We start from the raw sequence: 14435 nt of genomic DNA, 5'->3' as shown, positions 1-14435 counted from the left end.
GTAGGGAAAAATTACTATTATTGAACGGGGTGCTGGAGTGATGTTACTTGGAATAGTATTTATACATCCACCTTTAAAAAAGATAAATTCAGCAAAATAGCTGCTGATAGAAAATTGTTTCAGTACAATTAAAGAAGGGTTTGACCTTCACCATGATGAGGAGAGAGTATTCAGTCAGTGCTAATATTGTTACCCTGTGAAGTCTGATAAGAGATCCGAGTCATTGGTTTCCAACAATTGGGCTTTGAAGTTTAAGTAGGATTTTTTTCCACGTTATTTCAAAGTTGCTGGGTTTTGGAGCTTCCTCTGTAGCAAGAGAGGATAGTGGACTCAGTGAGAGGTCCACTTTTAAGTGGCGATTCCTATGTTACTGTGCAAATTATCTTGTTTTTGTGGACGAAAATATTGATTTGGGGCTTTTGCAGGCTACTAGTAATTTCTGCTACAGTGTTCATGTGTTTCTTTCTTTTCAATTGGACGTGTCATCTGCAGTGTAACTTGGCTGCGTTTTCAAGCTTGGCACTTGCATGTGACCCTGCAATTTTATTAGAATATTTGAATAAATGCCTTGGGTTTTGGCTGAGTTTGTTCACCAACTGTTGCTGCAATCAATGAAGTGTTATGCTTTTCTGATAATAAACCAATTGTTCATGCGACTAACTACAGCCTAGCTCTGTATATTGAATCATAGAGATGTCATTGCTGCCCAGGGAGGTGGTGGAGTCACCGTCCCTCGGGGTGTTCAAGGAAAGGTTGGATTGAGGTACTTAGGGACGTGGTTTAGTTAGTAATATAGGTGGTAGGAGTATGGTTGGACTAGATGATCTTGGAGGCCTTTTCCAACCTTAATGATTCTGTGTGATTCTGTGATTTGCATCCCGTTTTATCAGTTGTTAAAACCCAGCCAATCCTGTCTGTAGGGTAGTATGACAAAAGGAAGCAGCAAGGAAGAGAGCGCCAGTTTGTGGTTTCATACGTGATACAGTTGTGCGGAATTGTTAAATGTGACCAAGAAGCCACTCCCAAAAGTGGGTTTTCAGGACTACAACACTCCCGCTGTGGTTTGAGGAGTTACATTTTTGCCAGGGCATCTCATGTAAGGATGTTGGGAATACTTACTCCCTCCCAGCAAGTTAAAAAAAAAACAACCACCACCAACCAAAAACCAACTCTCCCCTCCCCTTCCTACTCCCCCCCCAACCTCAAAAAAAAAAAAAAAAAAAAAAAAGAGACCCCAGAGCTACCTTCAGGCGAGCCAACCCCTCTCCCTTGGGCAGCCTTCCCAGCAGCTTTCCTGTGGAAGCAGCCCGGCGGCTGAGGAATGTGGGGTCAGACAAGAGCCCAGTCACAGCTTATTCCCCGGCGGCTGCCCAGCGTCGTGGCAGGCTGGCCCGCGTAATCACTTCAGGCGGCCCGTGGAAAACCACCCTCTGGTTGAGCCTGCATCATGCTGTTCCACCAATGGAAAAAATTGAACGGGAGGGAGGGTGTGTAGTCTGCAGACAAAAATACATCCAGCCTCGCGCAGGGGCTGTTTTTAGTTCCTGAGCGTTTTGAAGGGTTCGGCAGAGTTTCCTGGCGTGGCCGCGGCAGGGAGAGGCCCCGTGTCTGCATGTCTGTGTCCCCGCAGCAGAGCTGGGGCGGCCGGGAGGCTGAAGCCGGGGAAGGTGAGTAGGAATGGAGAAGGGGTGCTTGAGCTGGGGAGGGAGCTGCTCAGGGAGCGAGGTCCTCCACTCGCTGGCTGCCGGCCAGACCTGGAGAACTGAAGGAAAAGTTGGGAAAGACTCGGGAAGCCTTTGGAAGTGGAGGGCAGAGCCAGTTGCTGCATCGCCAGGACTTTCAGCCCCTGCGCTGCCTCTGCTATCACCAGCTGCACCCAAGATGAATGGTTTTCCTCTAGAAAACAGTTCTTGGTGGTCATCTGTCAAACTCAATTGCCCGAATTGCTAAATAAACCACTGCTAGGATCATTTTACAGCTCTGCTCTGATGGGCTGGATTTTTTTTTTTCAAGGCAAAGTATGAGAATGTATGTTAGAGAGTGCTACAGTTTCTGCAACATTAAAGTGACTCTCCTAATACGGTATGATTAATAATTCCTCTGAATCTTTTCTTTTTTATTGTTCTGTCTAATCTCACTAATACTTAAAGTGCCTTGCAATAAATAGTGTCTCTGAAGCAAGGGGTTTGTGTTTATGAAGTGTTAGAGGGAAAAGTTTAGGTCAACACTACTGCTACCAAATTGGGACGGTATAGAAAGCCAGAGCTGCTGCATCTGGCAGAGGAGGTAGGTCCTGTGCAGGTTCTCATCTTTCTATGTAGATTTTTAATGCTATGTAGATTTTTAATACACAACTGTATGCAGATTGTGAAAATGCTATGTTCTGTTTGCCAGAAAAAGGAGCGGGGGGGGGGAAGGGAAATGCCCAGGAAATGGAGAAGATGTTGTGTGGTGTCCCTCTCCCCCCCCTTTTTTTTTATTTTAAGACAGGGTGATTAATTGCTTGTGCAATGTAACCAAAGTTTGCTCCTTTGTTTATGCTTGTTAGTGGTGTGGTCACAGAGTTAATTTTGTACACTGGTGACTTCATTCTGGAAATCATGCATTTCTTTCCCTTTCGGGTGGATGATTTGATAACATTATACAGTGTACAGCAAATTGCTAGTTAGAGGCAAGGGAGGGATTTTTTTTCATCTGATCGCCTTCAATGGGAAAGGGGCATCCACGTACCATGGAAAAAGAGGGCGCTCAGAATAGGGCGCGCGCTAGTTGTGAAACTACAAAGCAAGTGTTTTAGCAGGGAAACTCAATCTTCAGTGTACTTTTTGTATTCTTTTAATGTGTGAGTGGCATGATGGTACTACAAATGGACAGGAACGGAAGCCCTAAGATGTATTACTGCTGTAGGGCTCTTGGTGTGCAAAAATTCAAGCTCTGCTTATACTTCTCCAAGGGACTGTGTCTCAAGTTTACTTCTTCTGTCTAACTCCCAGATCCTCTGTCCTCTTCAGAAAGTCACAGAGCTGAAGGTGGGAAAGCATTTACTTTGGAATCAACACCTTCAGGTGTTTATTAATGTATGATCTGTGAAGTAGAAGTAGAAAAGACTATGCTAAATGCAGTGTGTTTTCCCCCACTTGCCTGTGGAGCAGGCTGTATAGTAGGTGGGAGACACTGTCCTGCCAGTTCCTACTAGCAGCTTTTCTCTGATGCCAGGAGTTAAGAGTTGATCCAATAGACTCGGCAGGTGATACACCAAAAAGTCTCTTTGGGGGTAGAATGGGTTAGTGTTTCTGTCTGGTATTGCTTGTCCTTGCCTCTGTTTGCTTCTCCTTTTGGGAGAGTCTATAGGGTTGCTTGGGTTATGGTGTTGTAAACTGTATCCTAGTCCAAAAATAAAATTTCTCCTACCCTCCCCAAAGCTGATGTTTGGGCACCTGCAGTTTTCTGTGGGTACCTGTGAGAGAATATCTTCATAGATGCCTACCAACTATGGTTGGATTTGACAGCATGAGCTGGTTGCTACTGAAGTGGACAAGAGAGGAGAAGAGTACATGAGGGGATCCAATTTGACCAGAAACACCCAGTTGTTACTTCCTGTTGTCATTATGAGTAAGGAGGGCTGAGGCAGAGACATCTTCAGAAGTTTGTGTAACTTCAGTCAGGAAGCCTGCAGACCTCAGCTCGGTGCCTGAAGTGTTAACCCCAGCCTAGGGTGGCCAGCAAGGCTGGAGCCAAGGTTTCCCTGCTTGGAGCATCTTGGCTTCTTTCAGGTGTATCATCCTCCCCAGTGGAGGCCCCGAGCCTTGAAATCCCTTGAAAGCACCACGTTAATCTGCGACAGAACCAACCAGAGTAGGTAGAGAAGAAAAGGCCTTTCAGATCACTGAGTTAATTTCCCCTTCAAGGTCAGGAAATAGACCCTTTGGCATATCAACTACTGCAACTACTACATTAAACCAAGACGATAGCTGGCGTTCCAGGATTGGGGGTGGTGGTTGGTGGGGTTTTTTTGTTGGTTTTGGGTTTGGTTTTTTTTTAATCTAACAGCTTAATGGATTTTATTTAAATGGATGTGCACTTTAGCCATTGTGTATAAATTCAATAACATTTACAAATGGTGAAATTTGTTTTTCCTGCCAAAGAAAAATAAGTCCCCAGAGACTTAGATTGTATCAGCACTGGTGTAATGTGATAAGGATCTTCAGACTTGAGTCAACCTTCCATGTTGTGCTAACTTGAAAGCTATAAAGTATAATTTAATTAAGCTGCCAATGTCTTGGACCCAGAAGAATGGGTTGACTAAAAGAAGGAATCATGTCCCATGTGCAGGATGTGCAATTCTGATGTGATGTATCTGTGATGCAGTGTAGACTTGTTTGGATTAATGTTATTTTAAGAGAATGAATCAGGATAAGAGATTGCCGCTTTCTTGCTTAAACTGTGATTTAGATATCTATATGCAATCTAGGTATGTTTCACAGCATGAGAAGTGTTTGGGGTCATAATGACTACATATGTTTAATGACAAAAATGATTGGTTTTAATCTGATCCGTGAGTTACCAAATAGTTACTAATACAGGAGCCTGTAACTCTGAAGAGCCTAATGAGCGACTGAGTAATTCTGGCTTCAAATTGGATTTTTAAGGGAAAATAGTCTTTTTTTTCTTCTTCTTCTTCTTCCAAAGAAAGTCATACTTGCGGTGTTTTGGTTATTCATTCTTTGAATACAGTAGTATATAATGCAAAGTATCCTGCCAAGAATACCATGGTATAATTATTATGGTATATTTTTGTAATAGGAATGTGATTGAGATGGCAGGAATAAGAAATCTGCTTCTGATTTGTGGAAGCATGTAACCAAAGTGCATAGTTCTAAAAAATACAGTAAATTATTTCCAGTAAGAAACTCCACATTTAATCCAGCTACAGTGTTGGGCTAACCTGCCTTCCTCATTAATTTCATGTATTTGTCCATACGCAGCCGTGCAGGAGGGGGAGGGCAGTTTCACATTCTAAATTCTGTATTACTTTCATATTAAAAACTAAAGTAGATTAAAAGTTAATTAAAACTTCATACCTGTAATTCCATATCCCTGTAAGACTTCACAAAGCACATAGATGCTTTGCAAAACTTAGGAATGTGTTACTATCTGAAAGATAAAGTCTTACAAATTGTATACAAGGCATTTAAAATGGGCAACGTTTTAACCATTAGCTGAAAGAGAATGTCAAAGTAGTTTGAACGAAATAAGGTTTCCCCGGTGTAAAAACCCACTAATGTAGTTGCTGTACATCAAAGCCTGCAACGTTTCTATCTGGATCTGCCATTAAAAGAAAACAAGTTGGTCATTTCATACAAATGAGGGGGTGTTTCTGTTTCCTCTTTTATTGCCCTGAAATACTTTCAGCTTCTCCATTATCCCAGCTCCACTAATCCTGATGACAGTCTCCCGTGGTGCATTGTGAAGCAGGCACTCAGAGACCCCAGCGCTGCCTCTTCCCTCCATGCCTCCCCACTCCTCCCTGCGCAGCCCAGGGGTGGCTGTCGCAGTCCCGCTCTGCAGCTGGGATTCCTTTACCGTAACTCGCTCCTCTTGTATCATTGCTAGAGAATAGTTGATGGATGTATTCTGCCCTTTGCATATATGGACAGATGTTTATGCCCATGTGGATGGCTGTGTGGGATGGACTGTGCCCAGTGGCGGGTCAAGAATTGGTCCCGTGACCTCTTGGAAGGTACTGCACTGGTACAGGTAACCATCTTCCTGTTGATGAAGAAAGCCTGAAGAGTTCGTGATGCATGGTTGCTGTGTAAGCTGCAAGTAGGAATAAAAGACTTCATTAGTTTATTTCTTTCTTGAATAATTTTCTGCCCTTTCCTCAAGGAAGGGTCTTCTGAAAAAGTTTAAACTGTGTCCTGGTGTGTCGTAAAGAATTGAAAAGATGGAGGCTCCTATCTTTTAGGGGGGAGGCAGCTAGCTGTAGCTCTTAGCTATTTTTTGGCTCTAGGTCTTCATTTAAAAGGTTTGGGTTTTTTTTTTTCTTAAAGACAGGAGGCTTTAAAATTAAGCTCTTCTGCTGTGCATAAAGAGTTCTCGTTCCTGGTAACTTTGAAAACTCATGAGTTCCTGCATTTCTCAATGAGTTGTCATTTGGTGCTAATTTGATGGGATGATGTTATCCTCATCAGGACCAATCCATACTGCTCTCTTCTTTTTTTCCCCACCCCCCCTCTTTTTTTGTCATTGCTTTTGCCATTTTTGCACTGATGCCATGTTTAGTGAAGTGAGAATCAACATCTCTGCACCTCATCTATAGATTTTTGGGTAAGCTTTGGCAGGAATTAAGTGGTTTGTAGATCACTTATGCATCTACCATTCAAGGTTCATTGTCGTTAGCCACGCTGAGCAATAAAGGCATTAAAATACATCAGAGAGACAGCTTTGGTGCATGTGCTTATGTCTCATATAGGAAACTTCTTGATGCAAGCTAAAGCTTAACATTTCTAGGGCTCACATTAGTCGAGCTCTTACAACATCCTGGGTCACAAGATTGTCAGTCCCAGTCAGGGAAATCTGCTGAACCTTGCCAGGAAGATGCTACCACAACGCCTTGCCTTTGTGCAATGCCTGACTGTGGTTGTAGAGCATTCAGTCTTACAGCTCTGTGCTCCTGTCAGCCTGGAGCTTGCTGATTTTTGACTTGTAGTTTTAGTCTCAGCCTGGTTACTGTGACTGTACTGAAGCAGATGGCTGGCAGTCTCAAAATGTTTGGTGTGTGTTCCCACTGTAGTGATGAGACCAGTACAGGAGCCAGTCTGCCTTGACTCAGATCTCCCACTAATTTTTCATATAATCATTCCTTGTGGTATGTCATAAGCAAACCTAGTACTGGAACATTGTTCATATTGTTCAGTTTTTCTTGCAATCAGGTTAGCAAGTCGAGCTTTGTAAGCCTTTATTTTGAGAGGTGAAGACTGTGGAGGAAAGCGCCCATATGATGGCAGAACACCACTTGTACATGCACTCGCCTTAGTCTTAAGAGGCATTTTCCCCTCTAGCCTTTATAAGACAGCCTGCGGTAGTATTAATGAGGGAATAAAGGTGGCAAGCCCTTCCCTGAAATGGCTCCTGAGCTTGTATGTTTATTTTTCAGAGCCAAAATAGTCTAGGGGATCTTTATGTGAAGAAGCCCCAAGGTGGGGAAATACGTTTTTAGCTCTGGGGTTATGATTTGCGTTAATTATTGGGTGTGGTGGGGATGGTGGGGTTCCCGGATTAGTATGTTTGCATAGCTGTGTTTTCCGAATGTGTCAGGGGGAACCAGGGTGAAGATTAGAAACTTCTTTTTTAGGGAATGTGGGTATAATTGAAAGCAAATAAACTCTTAATAATCATCTTCGGGCGCAGTGAACTGCTTTCTAAATATGCTGATTATAATTGCAGAAAATATTCATAGAAACTGGTTTTGCTCACAAGAAGCATTCATCCCGCTGCATAGGAAGGGAGAAAAGCACGCTGTCTTCTGCGGTGGTAGGTCACTGTGAGAAATACAGGGGAAGCTGAACTCTGTCCCTGGCACTGTAATTTGTGGTGCTTCCATAGTTCAAATAGTGTAAAATGTGTGTCTGGAGCGAGCCCAGCCAGAGCTTGTCCACGACCGCCCCCCTGCCCCGATGTCATGCTGCCTTTGGGCTCAAGCCTCCTCACCCCTCTCACTCTCCCTCCCTGTTGCAATCAGCAGCAAGAAAATTGCTCCACGCAAGTGTGAGGGAAGAGAAAGGCATCACAGCTGATTTTCAGGGTGATGATCTTTGTGCAGCCTCGCAGATGCCCCGATTGGTTATCGCAGCGTGCACAAATGTGTAGTGTGCCGGAGCTCTGTGGACGGCCGGGATGCTGAGAAAAATCCCTCAGGGCTATTTCTATGGGATTTATTGACTGCTCTGTTGTGCTGCCAACTGATTCCTGCACAGACCGAGATGCTGTTTTGTAGACATTGTACCTCGAGATGAACTTATTCGTTCACCCATTATGTGACCTGTGTATTAGATCAGACACGTACAATGGACCTTGGTAGCAGCAGCTCGAGCCTTGACGAATTGAATGTCTATCTTCTGAGGTTCATGACAGCAGCTTGCTCGCTACCCACTCTGTTAAAAGGATTACCTAACCATTGCACAATCACTATGGAGACCAGATGGTCTTTTTGCCTGTTTCTTTAGACAAATTGGGTTCAGTGTTCCCTTATGAATAGATATAAGCCCTTCAAAGCCCCCTTGTTGAATGTAGCTTCGGCTCCCAGATGAAGAACTCTGAATGTAAACTCACTGCTTGTTTGTGGGCTGTGCCTCCTGGGTCAAGCAAGGCAGCTTTGCTGGGGATTCACAATTTGTGCAGCAGCTTGGAGCCTGGCAAGTTTGTGTGTTGACTTCTGCTTAACTTGAATTGAAAGTCTTTTGTCCAATCCATGTTACAAGTGATGTTTTCAAAACTGTTTACACGAATGGGTGCTTTTAGCAGCACAAGCAAATCAAACCTGCAAGGTAAGAGTGTCCTGAATAGCAACCTTCCAAAACATTAAAGAGAATAAGCAAGTTAAACAGATTTTGGATGGTTTTTTTGAGGGTGAGATGACATTTTTTTCAGCCTATCTGTTCTATTTAATAGCTTCGTGATAACAACCATGAATTTTGTTTTTATAGGTCTGTAGCACCTCTATGCATGATTCAAAAGGATATATCTCTAAGTCATTTATTTGCTAACTTTTTTCTAGGTTTGCTGTTGAGACCGTTTTAGTTCTAATTTGCAGCCTTTGTCTTTGATAAGGTTAGCAAAATACCTAGGCTACCAGTGAATTCCTTTAAATATCTGCAAGGTTCTTCTACAGTAAAATGAGTCAAAAAAGTGCAAAACTCCACCTGTTCAAATCAGGTAGTGATTCAACTGAAAGTCATGAACTTCTGCTGAATTTATGCAAAAAAGAAATTTTTTTTGGTTAGTATATTAAGAACAGGTTCTAGTTAAAACATTTGATCTAAAACTGAGCACAAGATATTGTACAACTTACTATTGAGTGTCTCAATCCCTAAACTGCTGGTGTGTTTTGTGGTTCAGCTTCTGTCCTTTTGTTTTGAGTTGCAGCCTTTGTGTGCCACATGAAGAGCCAGAATGTTCAGATGAACTTGGGTCTTGCTGCCTTTGGGTGTGTGCAGTGCTTGCTGCTGCCGTTTTCTTGGTTTACTGGCAGATTAACTTAAAATCAGAACAGACCTAAAGGGGAAGGTTGTTGGGTAGTTGGCATGGTGGCCTTTCACTGCAAGGGTTATGGTTGGAATTCAGGCATGGGGAAGGATAAACAGATGCTGCGGGACATTGCTCTGGTGGGTTTTGGTCCAAATTGTAACGGATCACTGCACAGTGCTGCCTTATGTATCTGCTCTTCCAAAAAGCAGACTGGAGGGGGCTCAGGTTTTGCCCTAATTTTGGGGCAGAGGGGAGGAGGACAGAATTAGAAAATAAACTACTTATCCCTAAAGTGACAGTATTAATTCAATGTCAGTTGTTAAAGTATGTTCATGAAAAAGTATGTCTGAAGACCAGGAATCTCTGTAACCAGAGCTCTCATCTCGATTTGTAACTTCTGTCTAAGTCTTTTTGTATTCATTCTGCTTACAGCTGGAGCAAAGCATAATTTCTGTTTGACTGAGAGCCCTTTTTTCTTTTTGGTGTTTTCTAGGAAGGCTGTGTGCAACTCCATCCTGCTTTAGGCAAGTGTAACAGTTGGCCACGAAGACAATGCGGAGCATGCTAACTGCTACCTGTGTCTGTGTTTGAGATATCCTACAGGTAGGCTCTCTGTTTCATGCTATGTTTTTCATCTAAAAGTGCTAAGAGTTAGAAGTAGAGATAGTAAAATATCTACAAAGTTTAGAAGGTAAGATTCTGTTTTCACAATGGCTTATTTTGACAAAATGTTGATGAGGCCACAGCATATTCTCTTAAGAGTGATAGTCTGACATCCAACATACAAACAAGCACGATGGCAATGGAAAAAGCACTTTGATGTTGTTTCTGTAAATTGCAAAGAGTGGAGATTCACTCCAAGTTACAGAAAACCAGCTCGATCTTTTTTACTTTGGGGTACGCTTTATGTAAGTCTAAAATCTTCAATCGTCTCGCTGGGGCAATTTGACTGCTCCAGTGTGTGCTATTCCCTGTGAATTCAGTAAAAAGCTGAAGAGCATTTTACCAAGTGAGCTATCAAACTGTGCTGTGCCAAATGAACATAATGCAGTTTTGTGCTGTAATGGAAGATGAGGCTACAAACTCATTTTTCATCTGTGTTTTTGGTGTGGATTTGTGGGTTTGCTTTTTTTCCCCCCCTTTCTCCGGGATTGACTCCATTTAAACACAGAGTTGGGGTTTGCTGAGAGTTTATTGAGGCAACACTTGGTTGTGCAGAAACCAGTCAAGCTGGAACTGCAGTGGGCTTGTCTCCTAGCAGAAGGGATTTCTCTGAAAGTACAGTTCACTTTACATCTAACTTATGATTATCTTGCTGTCTCCCTTTCATTATGCCATTGTTCTTGGGAGCCAGAGATTTTGTAAGTTATAAGAAAAGGATGTTGCCAAGAGTGTGGGTGGAGAAAGGTGTTGACATGATTTCAATGGAGCTGGATTCCAGCTTAATAACAGAGGGGTAATGAACCATGCAGAGAATAGGCTTTCCTTGCCTGCCCCTAAAATAAGTTGTTATGAATTTTATGTTGCAAATGGCTATTTAATGGCTTTTTTTGAAGCAATTGTTTCATGTCATTTTTTAAAAAGGCCCTTTCCTGTGTAGAGGGTAAAAATGGACTGTTACTTTTCGCTCTGTCTCCTAGCCATTTTTTCTAACAAAACTTTTCTTAATTTAGTGGAAAATGGGGAACTCAGAAAGTCAATACAGTCTTCAGGGATCAAAAAACCATGCTGCTGCTACAGCTAGTGCCAAGCAGAAGCCTTGCTCTCTGAAAATTCGCAGCATTCATGCTAAAGATGACAAGTCTTGCTCTGTGCTTGGATGGGGACATACCAATAGTGGCTCTAACTACAAATCGAGGTCCCTCGCCAGAAGCTGCCTTTCGCACTTCAAGAGTAGTCAGCCTTATTCCTCTAGACTCGGCGACACTGTGGTGAAGGTCTCTAAAAGCAATGCCCACACCAAACACAGGACAAACGCTTCAGGGGACTACTGCCAAGGAAATAACGCAGTGTTTTTGCCCGAGAATGGTTTCCACTATATTGGCCTTCAAGCTGGAAGTAATCATGCTGCCTCTCGAGAATGCAATGGACACGTTTTAAATTGCTATGGAAAAAACGAGGGTCTTGCATCAACATCCCCATCACAGGACAGGAGGAGTCCAAAAGTTCTCATCAAAACTCTGGGGAAGCTGGATGGTTGCTTGAGGGTTGAGTTCCACAACAGCAGCAACAGCAAGATACCGACTGAGGAGTCCAGTGGACCGGTCCAGTTGCTGAGATATTCACCTACCTTGGAGTCTAAGCCGAATAACCTACTTGATGTCAGGAGGAACTCGAGTGCGGACTGTTCTTCAAGCCTTCGTCTGTCACCTACTGATTCAAGGCTTCGATCTAGTAAAGGAAGCTCCCTCAGCTCTGAGTCTTCATGGTATGACTCTCTCTGGGGAAATGCTGGGGATATCAATGAGTTGGATGGTCCATATTTGACCAGAAGCACTCCAGATACAAGCATTCATGCCAGTTTCCCAGCAAATGACAGCAAGAAATCTTTCAACCAAAGTTCATCTCTTTCCTCTCTCCGAGATCTCTATAAGGATACAAATTTGGAAAGCACCCCTCCACCTAGGATCAGGTTGTCTGATGAATATATTGACGCTCATGGTAGCCTAAGCAATCGTGTCTCATTTGCCTCAGACATTGATGTTCCCTCCAGGGTAGAGCAGGGAAGTCCTGCACATTACTCCTCCTACACACTCCCATGCAGAAAGTCCAAGCCTCTCAGTGAGGATGCATCCAAGAAGGATACATTAAAAAGCCGAATGCGACGCATCAGTGACTGGACGGGAAGTCTCTCGAGGAAGAAGAGGAAGCTGCAGGTTTGTACAAGCTCCATCCTGAGTCCTTAAATTGGTTTGGAGGTTCCTTTTATAAATATAGCAATTGTATCACATTTGTCTGTCTTGCAAGATAATGACTTGCTAATCTCATTTGGTAATTTGTGGAATTCTAAGAAGTATTGCATCTCTGGAGCTGCCTGAAATGTCAACAGCAAAAAAGATACGCATTTTGTGCCCAAATTTTCCCTTTCTATTTTGTCAGCTTCTTAGCTTACTCAGATCTCTGAAACCTAAACCTAAGTGAATTAGGTTTTGAAATCACTGCATTACTTACAAAGTGACTTGGAGTTTTTAAGCATTGTCTTCATCTCAACTATGAAAATATAACCCAGATATCATATATATGCTATGAATCAACATGCATTATCTAAAGAGTGTGGAAGGAGCAGTAGAAGGATGTTAAAATATCTTTGCAGGTATCCCCTATTTGTATTATTGGCTTTGTCACTCACTTTGGTTTCACTCTTGGTCCATCTCTAGAAATGTGAGTGAGTGACTGTAGAGTATTGACCAGTGCAGCTGGTTCTGTCTCCACCTCCCATGAAGGCATTACGTGGACTGTCCTCCTCTTTCCTGCCTGTCAGCTTAGTTCACCAGATGGAAAAGCTTGAGTTGCCATCTGGCTCGCTGGGAGATGGTGGCGTGAAGGAGATGGGAGGAGGGCAAGAGGGAGGGAAAGGATGTTTCCTTAGAAGAATTTAAGGCTAATCCCATTAATAGGAATTTAGGATGCCTGTGGTCAGGAATGAAATTCTTGTCTCTAGCTGTAGACCCCAGAATCAGCTCTTTAAATGCCAGACTGTGCCTGGACTTCCATGAGTGAGATTGCAAGCTGAGGTAGAGGGCAGAGACTGCTTTTTGTTTTGGCTTGGATTTTTTTTTTCTTCTTCTTCCCTAGTGTTTCTCATATAGGGACTCTTGCTGTGGATCTCTAAATGAAGGGGCTGCTCCCTTTCAGCATCAATGGCATGCTGGCTACTTCAGGAATGAGCAGAGTGGAGGGAACCCCATAACATGGACTTTCTGTGGCATGTAGAGCAAACACTGTTTCTCATGTTGGAAATTCAGACAGGTATCATGCTTAACAGTCATCTGTCATTGCGGTGTAAAACTCTGAAAAACCCTTAAGCTCAGAAACGAGGTCAGCATAAGGTTTGCCAGCATAAATCCTAGGTAAGGGCTATGGAAATGGGAAAATGAAAATGAAAGCTGTTTATCTCCATCACTTTTGTGAGTTGGTGCTTGTGTATTTTATCAGATGCTCTCTTCACATTCTTCATCAGCTGTAAAAGACAAGGCAGAAAAACTGGAATCAGGGAAGAGCCTCAGCGCCTTGTGCCAGGATTCTTCACTGGTTTTAAAATCCGTATCTAATCTGGACTTCACAGCCAGGCTTTACATAAGATCTATGCATCCCAGACCTTTGCCATGTATTACTTAGTTATGACATTTTCAGAATGGTATTTGTGGTGTACAGTTCATAGCTGTTTTGAATTCAGTGTGCAATGCACTGACTTCAGACACAGCAACAAATTTGGCTGGTGAGATTGCATCAAGCTTGAATCTGATTCTGGTAGAAGGATATCAGTCCTAGCTCCAAAAATGGTGATTTCTTAGAAAAAGGCATAGTAAATATTTAGTCTTTGATTTTTATCACACAAGTACCCAGCAACAGGAAGTAGTGAATGCTTTATGATTTTGCCTTACTTGTGAAGTCTGGTCAGCTCCTTTCTGCCTTGCGTGCTTTGCGTAGCCTGACATCTCTCCTGGGAGCTGCTGTGTTGTAGTTTGGTAACAGTTATACTCTCACTGGGTCCTGTGGATTAAAAATGCAGAAGTACCATGAGCAGTGATGATCTGTCAGATGGTTAGCCCCCATTTGTAGGACTGTTCATCACGGCGATTGTAGCCTCCGTGTTTTGCTCTGAACAGTGTGTCCCTTCCTCAGTACATTACTAATAACTGATTGTGAGTCACTTGCGCTGTGAACGTAGGTGAAAGCTGGAATATTTCCATCCTAAGCGCTGGTGCTGGCTGGGTTGATAGGTCCCTCCGGCTGCCCCAGTAGAAACAAGCCAGCCAAACCTCCTGCTTCATGGAACACAGGACAAGGAGGGACAGTCTTGGGGTGTTGAGCCCAGGCCCCTGTGACTAGAAAGGCAGTGGAGTTTAATCCCCTTTGTGAACAAATTGCAGCTTAAAAATCAGGTGGGCCCCAGCTTGAAGCCTCTTTCCAAACCCTTGCTAATTTGCACAGTAAATGTAGTCCTGGACAGTTTGTTCTGATGC

General features: G+C 43.2%; 1 protein-coding gene across 2 annotated transcripts in view; it reads left to right on the top strand.

Annotated features, from left to right (window-relative positions):
* Window positions 1–10928: 10928 nt before the first annotated feature.
* TIAM2 (TIAM Rac1 associated GEF 2) overlaps window positions 10929–14435 on the top strand; it is a gene marked incomplete at its 5' end in the record, with an annotated part of 93573 nt that continues 90066 nt past the window's right edge. For both annotated transcript variants that reach the window (XM_084261524.1, XM_084261523.1), the window contains one exon: window positions 10929–12125. In XM_084261524.1, coding sequence (XP_084117650.1) covers window positions 10929–12125 — 1197 coding nt within the window. The remainder of the gene's footprint in view (window positions 12126–14435) is intronic.

This window comes from Gallinula chloropus (assembly GCF_964237585.1).
Source record: "Gallinula chloropus genome assembly, chromosome: 3".
Taxonomy (NCBI): domain Eukaryota; kingdom Metazoa; phylum Chordata; class Aves; order Gruiformes; family Rallidae; genus Gallinula; species Gallinula chloropus.
This window is presented reverse-complemented; position numbering and strand designations above follow the sequence as displayed.